The sequence below is a fragment of the Arachis ipaensis genome, chromosome B09 (assembly GCF_000816755.2).
Source record: "Arachis ipaensis cultivar K30076 chromosome B09, Araip1.1, whole genome shotgun sequence".
NCBI lineage: Eukaryota > Viridiplantae > Streptophyta > Magnoliopsida > Fabales > Fabaceae > Arachis > Arachis ipaensis.
Genome location: NC_029793.2, coordinates 139,202,278 through 139,212,620, shown reverse-complemented (window position 1 = coordinate 139,212,620; position 10,343 = coordinate 139,202,278). Strand labels below are relative to the sequence as shown.

At 33.0% G+C, this 10,343-nt stretch overlaps 2 protein-coding genes across 13 annotated transcripts in view; both read left to right on the top strand.

The window, feature by feature from the left end:
* The window catches only part of LOC107616288 (serine decarboxylase 1-like), a 2,997-nt gene extending 828 nt beyond the window's left edge, over nt 1-2,169 (top strand). The window contains exons 3-5 of the mRNA XM_016318263.2: nt 31-224; nt 448-584; nt 1,469-2,169. Coding sequence (XP_016173749.1) covers nt 31-224; nt 448-584; nt 1,469-2,065 — 928 coding nt within the window. The 3' untranslated portion in view covers nt 2,066-2,169. The remainder of the gene's footprint in view (nt 1-30; nt 225-447; nt 585-1,468) is intronic.
* Nucleotides 3,281-8,859, top strand: LOC107618339 (cleavage stimulation factor subunit 50-like). 12 transcript variants are annotated; one of them, XM_021110799.1, is made up of 9 exons: nt 3,282-3,700; nt 5,045-5,152; nt 5,249-5,321; nt 5,647-5,712; nt 6,488-6,562; nt 6,688-6,790; nt 7,106-7,194; nt 8,079-8,228; nt 8,445-8,859. In XM_021110799.1, the coding sequence occupies exons 2-8, from the start codon at nt 5,106-5,108 to the stop codon at nt 8,091-8,093; spliced, it is 468 nt and encodes a 155-aa protein (XP_020966458.1). In that variant the 5' UTR covers nt 3,282-3,700; nt 5,045-5,105; the 3' UTR covers nt 8,094-8,228; nt 8,445-8,859. The 12 variants fall into 12 exon arrangements, with proteins under 12 accessions (XP_020966467.1, XP_020966458.1, XP_020966461.1 ...); XM_021110802.1 differs by having other exon boundaries at nt 6,488-6,571; nt 7,133-7,194; XM_021110798.1 differs by having other exon boundaries at nt 6,488-6,571; nt 8,079-8,255.

The following is a 10,343-nucleotide window of genomic DNA, read 5'->3' as shown; positions in this document are numbered from 1 at the left end:
CGTATCCTAACGGCACATTGATCTATCTAGGAGAGAACAATTTCCTGATGGGGTTCTATATACTTCAGAAGATTCACATTATTCAATATTTAAAATAGCAAGAATATATCGAATGCAATGTGTCAAAGTTAGATCTCTTATCTCCGGTGAGATTGACTGTGCTGATCTAAAAGCTTCACTACTTCATCACAAGGACAGGCCAGCCATCATCAATCTTAACATAGGTTTTGCTTCCTCTCATATCTTTTTTTTCTTTTTCATGGTTTTTTCTAGCCTAGCAGGCTAAGGACTTTGTCACAAATTTACTTTTAACATTTACTTAAGCAGATTATTGAGCTAACTAGTAGATCAACACAACTTGATTATTTACTCTCATCTTTGATATATTATCAAAACAACAGATTTATGCACCTACTTCTGTAAAGGATTTTTGTTATATGTATACAGGTACAACGATGAAAGGAGCTGTTGATGACATTGATCTTGTAATAAAAACACTTGAGGAAAGTGGTTTCAATCGTGATAGATTCTACATTCACTGTGATGCAGCTCTATTTGGAATCATGCTCCCTTTTCTCAAAGCAGTGAGTCACACTTATTTACATCAACTTCATTAATTAAGTAAAAATCTTAAGCTTAGATATCGGTGTGGATATTTGTATTTTCATTTTGAGTAAAGTATTGTTCTTGTCCCCAACGTTTGGGGTAAGTCCCAAAGTTGTTTCTAACGTTTCAATCGTCCTATTTAAGTTTCTAACGTTTTAAAATCGTCTAAATTTTGTCCCGCTGTCAATTCTGTTAACGGATCCCTAACGGCAGGACAACATTGAGTCAATTTTGAAACGTTAGGAACTTAAATAGGACGAAAACGTTAGGGACAAAAACAATGCATAAAAATAAATTTTAATTTAATTTTATCTTTTAATAATATTAATTTTTTACTGTACATAGTATTCAATTATTTTTAAATTACATCTAAGTAAATTACACTTAATCACATTACTTTCATTTTAAATAAATTTATTTTTTTATAATTTTAAAGAATTTTGATACATTAGAGACAAAAGGTATAATTTATATTTTATTGTATATATATTATTTTTGTGTATCATTTTTGTCCCTAACGTTTTCGTCCTCTTTAATTCCCTAACGTTTTAAAATCGTCTCAATTTTGTCTTGCCGTCAATTCTGTTAACGGATTTCTAATGGCAGGATAACATTGAATCAATTTTGAAACGTTAGGAATTTAAATAGGACGATTGAAACGTTATGGACAACTTTAGGACTTACCCCAAACGTTGGAGACGGAAATGATAATTACTCTTTCGTTTTCCATGCTTGTTACATAGTTAAACCAATTATACTCCCAATATTTTATGTCGTTTAATTACAATTCATATGCTACTCACTAAATTTAGTGTAATTATGATTCAAAACTCTTTATAAAAATTAAATTGTTATTCCTCAGGCATCAAAGATAATAAGTTTCAAGAAACCCATTGGAAGTGTGAGTGTTTCAGGGCATAAATTCTTGGGATGTCCAATTCCCTGTGGGGTTGTAATAACGCGTTCAGAATACATTAATGCGTCATCAAGGGATGTTGAAATCATTGGTTCAAGGGATGCAACAATCACAGGTAGTCGATGTGGACATGCTCCAATCTTCCTTTGGTATGCTATCAAAAAGAAAGGCTCAATAGGGATTCAAAACGAAGTGGAAAATTGCATAGCAAATGCACGTTACTTGCACAATCGACTAAGTGATGCTGGAATTGGTGCAATGTTAAATGAGTATAGCAACATTGTTGTGTTTGAGAGGCCTCTTGATCATCAATTTAGCCGTAGGTGGAACTTGGCGTGCCAAGGGAACATTGCACACGTGGTGGTCATGCAACATGTTACCATTCAAATGTTGGATTCTTTTGTTAATGAGTTTCTTCATAAACGTTCCTTTTCACGGTTTGAGGATTATGGCTCTTTTCAGCCTCTGTGCATAGCAGAAAAAGTTGGCGCTGCAAATTGTTCTTGCTCAATGCACAACTTGTATCATGATTGTGCATGCTAGCACATTGTATTTAGCTTAATAATTATGAATTTTTATTTTTATACGAAGACATTTACATGTAAAGTATTACATACACCCATTAATCATTTTGTATTCTACCACCATTATTATGGCCTTCATATATAATAATTGATGATTCATGATACTTTTATAAGTTTTAATACAAAGTTACATAATTCAAATGATATCATTGACGGGTCATTTTTGTCAAAAGCTTTTCCCTTTATTTTAATTTGTCGGTATGTAGTATCATCATGTAAGATGTATAGTTATTTATATTTTTTATTTGTAGACTTAAATTTTTAACATAAGTGATTTTATGACATAAGATTACAAATTTTTTCTTCTTGAGTTTTGCCCACAATAATGACTACAAAAATTAAAGTAAAAAACGGTAATGCTACACATCTATGTAATTTTGTATCCAAGTCTATTTAAATTGGTCTAACACCAAAAAAATCCAATACCATTAAATGAAACGGGAAATACACGTCTCCAACATACACGAAACCGCTACTTCATTCATGCTTCATTATGAAAAAACATTGCTTCTTCTTCAATACATACGAAACCGCTCCTTCTCTTCGAATCTCTCTCAAAATTACTCAAACTTCACTTACGTTCTCTGTGGAAACTACTACTGGAGAAGAATCGCCAGAAGATTTCGCAAGGAAGAAGCAAAAACGAACCACCACAGCAACAGAGACTGACGAAGGTATGAGAAAACTACTGTTCATTTTAAATATTACAATCTCGCGTTTCTCCTAGTTGCATTTTAGGTTTACTGGATAGAGTTGCTTCATTTAGTAGATCGACGTATTCTGATTTCATTTTTACAGCGTAACTAGGGCTTGAAATGAAATGTGTTCTTATTTTCATTCAATTCAGTGGAGTTGCTATTTTTGATTCACTAGATTATTAGTATATTCACTTGACTTCTTTTGCATGCAAAAATACTATTCTTGATTGTTAGTGTGTTCAGTAGGGTCCTTTTGTATGCAAAAATGATTTTGTTGTTGATTCAATGTCAATTACGTTTTATTCAACACATAAATGGCGTTCGGTTCAGTGGGCACTACACCAAATTAGATGAATAACTACACTTATTTTATGACCCTTACTTAAACAGTCGTTATTAAATAAAATAGTGACACTTATTTATATAATTTTTTTAGCGTTACTAAAAATTTAAGTGTCCTAGTAATAAGAAACATAGCAATTTATTCTTTTGCTTCTTTTTCTTCCTATTTTCTATTTTCCAAAACCCTAACTGATTCAATTGGTCATGTAGCAATTGGAGTTGAGATTAGACGAGAAGAGATGAGAAGGTAACAATGGTGTTCGTGCTCTTCGCGGTTCGCGTTCTTCGTGGTTCAGCTTTCTTCATCGTTCAGTCCTACTACTGCAGAGATGAGATGAAAGATGGCGTTCGCAGATTTGAATCTGAATCTCTAGGAAGTTAGCATTTGTCGTTCGCCACCTCTGAGCTAGTCTCCGATATGCTCTCTTTTTCTCTTTTGTGCCTCTCTCCGCCATTGCTCTGTTTTTGCTTCAAATCTGCTCTCGCCGCCGCTGCTCTGCTCTCTGCTCCGATCCCCCAGTCTCCGTCATTGCCTCTGAACTCTCCCACCTTTGGTCAATTCTCTCCACTGATATGCTCTCGTCTAGTTTCTGTGCCTCTCTCAAGATCTTGTTTTCTGATTAATCGATTATTGATGACTTGATGTGTTAACATATATGGATTCAACTTTTTAAATTTCTTTGTTCATCGATCTATTTTACTAGATTAGCTTTGATATTGCCTCTTTATGAGATGTAAATTCAATGTGTGATTAAATTCAACAGGAGCTCTTTAATCTCTGGCCTCTTTTCGGTAACCATTTCTTCTCTTTCAACCATAATATTCAACATGTTCGATGAAATGCTTCAACCAAAGTTGTTTGATTTTTTTTCTTTGCCTTCTCTTATTTCTATTGCTATTGCAGTACAAGTTTGACATTAAAAATGCTCTTATCATTAGGTTTTATTATAGTCTCCGCTTTGATGTTTTACTTTTGTTCATATTATATTGTGAATTAGCTCTTCAATTGAGTATTTAACAATGCTTTTAGTTGGCTCTGAGTTTATATTGTCGATTAGTCATAGGTAGAATTTGTGGTTTCAATCTAATCTTGTATCCAACTTCAGAGTTGCAGCTCTGGTTTTGTGCAATGCAAAATTTATCATAATATATGATGTTCTTCTTTGAGTTAGCTTTTGTGTGTGTTTCTTGTTTCAAGAACAAAGGCACAGCTTTTTCCATGTGTCTAATATATCTTTGGTCATTTCATATGATTTGTGATTGCACTACTTTTGCTTTTTATGATAAATTAAAACTCTCTCAACTGCATGCTATGTCTTATTTTATATATAAGTTTCCAACTCACATTTCTACTTAAGCAAAACTACATAGCTATTTAAGGCCAAATACTTGATGCCATTCTCTATTCTTTGAAGAAAGAATTCTACAGGGAATAAACTTTGTATCATCAAATTTCTGGAATGGTTTGTGCTTTAGCAACAGTTGCCTTAATGGCTTGCGAATCTCGGCAATGTGAAAGAAAGAACTTCATTTTTTGGCCAAATCTTCTCCTTGTGGTGCTTTCGTTGATTTTATGTCTGCTTGCTTTGCTATGTTGTTCCTGATGTTTCATTACGCTGCCTGTTTTTCCATTTGACTTCTTACTACTGCTACGAGTTGCTAGTAATGAGCCTAAAGAACTAGATTGATTTCTGATCAAAGACTGACTTGAAAATGCTTGTGGTCGAAGTTGACCATTGGAAATAAGAAAAACACCCTAGTTTCCTTCTCTAAACACATGCTGCAAGCAGTAAAGAGAGTGATTACTCAAATTGAAATTGGAATTTAGCCATTCCACACTTTGCTTGAGCGGATTCATACCATCTTTCGTTTCAATTTGATTGCTTCTTTTTCCCCAGAAAATCCGTGAGTGTGTTCCGTTATTATTCCAGTTCGAAACCCCAATTTCTTTCTTTTACCATGGAACTTGGAAGATTTGATCCAACTTACTCCTCAGAGTTATTGAAGTACTTTCCCTTCAACCTGCGCCCTGCTTCTTTTTTTCTTCAATTTATTTTATTTTTTGGGAACCTAGTTTGATTTTGATTTTTATGTTGAAATAGGCATATGGATAAGCAGAATGAGATCCTTATGGAAGCCTACAGATCAATGCTTCATGAATCGCAAAAACTTCAGGTTCTTTGCTTGGCACTACCCCTTAATTTTTCTGTCTCTAATTTAATTTGTTTTTTTTTTTTAACTATTTTAGCTATTCTCTTTGAAATAGAAATTACATTCTTCATTTAGATAGTCCTAGTTTGATGCATTTTTCAATAACAAATAACAAATGTGATGTTTGTAAGAGAGAAAGTACTTTTTGGTTTATATTGGGACTGTGATACTGATTTCTGGTGGCATGTATCAATAAATTTTCGAATAATGATTTATTTTTCTGTGTGACATGTTTGTATTAATTCATCGACATTAATTCATCACTAAGTTATGGAGTTCTAATTAATAGGTCGAAGAAGAAATGCTTATGCACAAGCTCTATGAAGTTATGTCCGCTCATGGTCTAATTAAAAAGGTATCTTGATCACTCATCTCATCTTGTTTACAGTTTAGGTCTAGGGTTTGATCATTTGAATCCCATAAGGACCTAACTTTGATTCTCACCACTTCCATAAAAACCATTTTGATAGATTATCTATAAGTACATAAAACACTTGTAGTATGCTCTAATTCTGGTAGGATGATTGATGTCATATCTATCTAAATCTTTTAATATCAAGAAATAAATCCTGCATAGTTGTTTTGTTTGGATGGACACAGCTTTATTCTTTTAAGACTAAGCAGTGCTGCAAACTCTCACTTGTGCTATGAAAACTTGTAACCGTCTCAAGTAAAAGCCTGAGCTTCTGCTTACTCATTTGAATTTTCCTTTTTTGTTTTTATATACATTTTTTTTTATTTTTTTGATGAATAAGTTAATCATTGATTCAGCTCTTTATGGCTTCATGCTTTGCTTGAAATGTTCCTTTGGCTTCAGTGATGAGCACAACCAACATGGGTACGCTATTAAACTTCACAATCATCTTAAAAATGTATATAAATTTCAATAGTTTCTTTGTACATCATAATCATTAACTAACTACTTATAGTAGGAGAAATTCCTATATATTAAAGAAAATTTTCAATAATTGAAAACGTATGGTTTTGAATTTCATCTTTTTGCATCACAAAAAAGAGAGGACAAAGTTGATATCTTTTTTACGCTCCTTTTTGTAATTTAATGATATTCTTTCATGTTTATTAATATTACATTTGAAAAATAAGTTTTATTTATTTATTTATTTCATTAGGCTGCAAGTGCTGTAGCTTCAGCAACTATGACACCACTGACTGTGGAAGCTCCACCCAACAAGCTTCTTGTGCTGGTTGCTAAGGTTCTTTTTCTTATTTTGCTTAGTTGTTGTTACTGTATGATTCTCTTGTACTTTTTATGTTAAGCATGGCTGCATGAGGAAGCTTTTGATTCTAAGGAGATAATGGGGTCTTGCAGTGGAGAAAGATGATGTTTTCAAAGGGACTTTGTCGTCTCCATTTTGCGACTTGGGTGCACTGGTGCTGCCGACTCATCCTGGAGCTACCATCATTGATTTCAGGCAATTCTTTTCTGCTGATACTTATTCTTTCTCCCAATTTGAAGTTAGTGTGACTGTGTAACTCGTATAGTTTATAATCTATAATAGTAGTTGATAATGTGTTGTTAATGTACCTTAAAATCATGCAATTTGCTGCTTCTTTTTTAAATTTCTTTTTACTTTTTACTTTTTTTGTTTTGAATTATACGTCAAAGAAAAAGAACACGCATCCTACTCCCTAGAAAAAATACCCAAATACCAAATCTCTGTCATTTTCTTTTCAATTTTTTTATCCTTTTTATTGAAATAATAATAATAATAATTTTTGAAAAACAGAATATTTGATAGCTGATGATTTCTCAGATGAACTAGCTGATGGACTGACCTATGTAGCTGGTCATGACGAAGAATCCAGACCTGTTTTGGTAATCTCACTAAATAGAAAGTTTGTATGTATATATATATCCTCAAGTGTTCTGTTTTCTGTAGCAGAAGTAGCAGCCATATGTATAGATAGATAATAAAATGACAAATTAAAGAGGGGACGATATCACGGAGGAGCTTATAGATGTTTTATTCTTAGAATAAGCTTTAGCAATATGATGATAATAATAATGAGTTCTGATTTTGGGGGATATATATAATAACAATTAATTAAATATAAAATATTATTATATTGCTATTAATTATGATATTGATGATGAATGGAAGAGTATGGAAGAACATAACGTGTGGGCCTTTAATTGAGTTCTCACTCCTTCACTGATTTTTAGAAGATGTGATCTGATAGTTATTAGCTTATTGCTGTTCCTTTCAAACAAGATATCATAATCATCAAAATCTTACTTGTATGCCACGTTCTTGGTGCAGAACTCAAATTTAATATAACTTATAAAATAAAAAAAATAATATAATTTTAACTAAAACTATGTTCCCTCTTTCAATTTTATCCAAAGCTTCAAACTTTGACCTTCAAACTTTGTTTATTGTTGTGATCGGAGATTGGTATTTCTGTTTAATTATTTTCCTTTTGTCAGAATCCAAACAATGGTTTTTATTATGTAAATGTAGGATGTCACATTTCATTCCTCATTAAAACATATGCTTAGGTTTTGTATAGTGATTTGTTTATTGGTTTAGGGAAGAATTTTGGTCAGCTGGATACCTGGTTCCATTTCTGGTTCCTTTTTTATTTTTTGTTGGGGATGAGGAGGAAAAGGAGGGGGTGGGTTTGCTTTTCACTAATTGCTTTCGAATTTCTTGTATCTTCTGCATAAAATAACCTGCCTTCCCTTTTTCTGTTTTACAGATCCAACTTACATGATTCGAGCCATTCTAAGAAGAGATTCGAGTCATTCTAAGCAATGCTTCTGATAATGTGTACTGGACACTTCTCGCTCAAAGTATTGTTCATGGAGCAATGGCAGATTACACTGGCCATACAAGTGGACTTGTCAATGTAAGACAAACTTATATACCCTTCTATGTAAGTTCATGATTGAACATTGCATTTGTTCTCTCGTTCTAACCAAAAAATAAAGCAAGTTTAGAAAGTAACTTCTATTCAGGAAGTAATAATAGCAGTAATAGCAGAGAGTAAATAGTAAACATTTTTTGGAAGCAAAAGTTGTGGAAATCTTTGGCCTAACTCTTTGTTGGGTTCATTTTTATGCAGAGAATCAATGAGAACCGGAATCATGTAGTAGTAACTGATAGAATGTGGGCTAGGCTGTTATCTTCGACGAATCAACCCAGCTTTTTGGGCAACAAGTGCTACAATGAAGATAACATCGAAGAAGAAGAACCATTAAACCAGCTGCTACATGGAGAATTTTCAGATGACACCTTGGTTAAGAAAGAAATTAGCAGCATTTAACAATATGCTTCCTAAATGTTATTGTCATTCCTTCATACCCCTTCACTATGCTATATGCATTCAATGTTTAGTAGTATATATGAGCTTTTTTCTTCTTTTTTTTTTTTGGGCCCTTCCACTCCATAAAATGGGTGGGGAAAAATTAGCCTCACATTGTTATTTTTGTAAAACTTGTGGGATTGAATTTGGATTTGTTGAAATACAATGTCATTTTGGAGAATTCAACTTTTGATAATAGAAATCTTTGATGTTGGAGAGTTTATGACAGTTTAAAACTGTCACTAAATACAGGAAAAAATTGTCACAGGAATAAGTAACTTAGTAACGGTTTTAAATCTAAAAACTGTCACTAAAAATATTGTGACAGTTTAAATAGTCACTAAATATGTCTAAAAATTGTCATAAGAACTAGTAACTTAGTGACGGTTTAAAATAGTCATGAAATATGAGAAAAAACTGTCAATGAATTTAGTAATTTAACGACAGTTTCAAAACGTCGCGAAATACAGTATAAAAAAACACCTTTATAAGTGTTACAAATTAGTGACGGTTTTATATTTTAAAAACCGTTACAAACAATTTGGCGACACTCCTTACCAACGGTGGTCCAAAACCGTCACTATGTCAACTGGCGACGCTCAAATCTGTGACGCTTTCTTTAACCGTCGCAAAATCATTTAGTGACAGTTAAAACCGTCACCAAGCATTAAAAAAACGGTCGCTAAAATGCTGTTTTGTTGTAGTGGGGGTGGGACATTTTCATTCACTTGATTGGTAGTGTGTTCAGTTTGGTCCTTTTGCATGCATGAATGATTTTTTTGATGTTTGAATATTTAGCACTTTTCAGTGGAGTTGATAATTTTTTATTCAGCTGGTTGTTAGTGTGTTTAGGTAGCTTCTTTTGCATGCAGAAATACTTTTTTAGGTGTTTTATAATTTATCATGTTTTATTCAGTGCATGAATGTCGTTGGGTTCAGTGGGGTTGGCCATTTTCATTTTTTTTATTGTTAGTGTGTTCAGTTTGGTCCTTTTGCATGTATGAATGATTTTCTTGATGATTGAATGTTTATCACTTTTCAGTGCAGTTGATAATTTTGATTCACCTGATTGTTAGTGTGTTCAGATAGCTTCTTTTGCATGCAGAAATGCTTTTCTAGCTGTTTCATAACTATCATGTTTTATTCAGTGCATCAAGTGAGTTCGGTTCAATGAGCTGGGACATTTTCATTCACTTGATTAAGATATGCATGCTTGTGCTTATCGGTGTATTAAGTGAAGTACTGACCAAATTTTTTTGTCCTTATAGCAAAAATGAAGAAGACAATGGTGACAAAGAAGGAGAAGCCGCGCTATAACGTAAGCACATTAAATACATTTATCCGCTTTAATTCGAATAAATCTATTTTGTATTATAAATATATCGTGATATTCTATTTCGAAACCTTGCAGAAAACTCACGATTGCAGATGCCAAACAAAAATAATAGCAACAATGTTCAAGAATTTGAGTCAGGAAAAAAAAGATATAAAAGAAATGGGATTCGGCACCTTGGCACATGTCCCGGAAATGAACGTCTCTCACGCCCTTGGTTGGAATGAGAATGACAAGTATTGTATGTTATGCAAACTTCTTGGTTAATGCTTGATTTTTCATTGTTTACTGGGTTTTTCACTTTTTTCTTTTATTGCAGATGATAT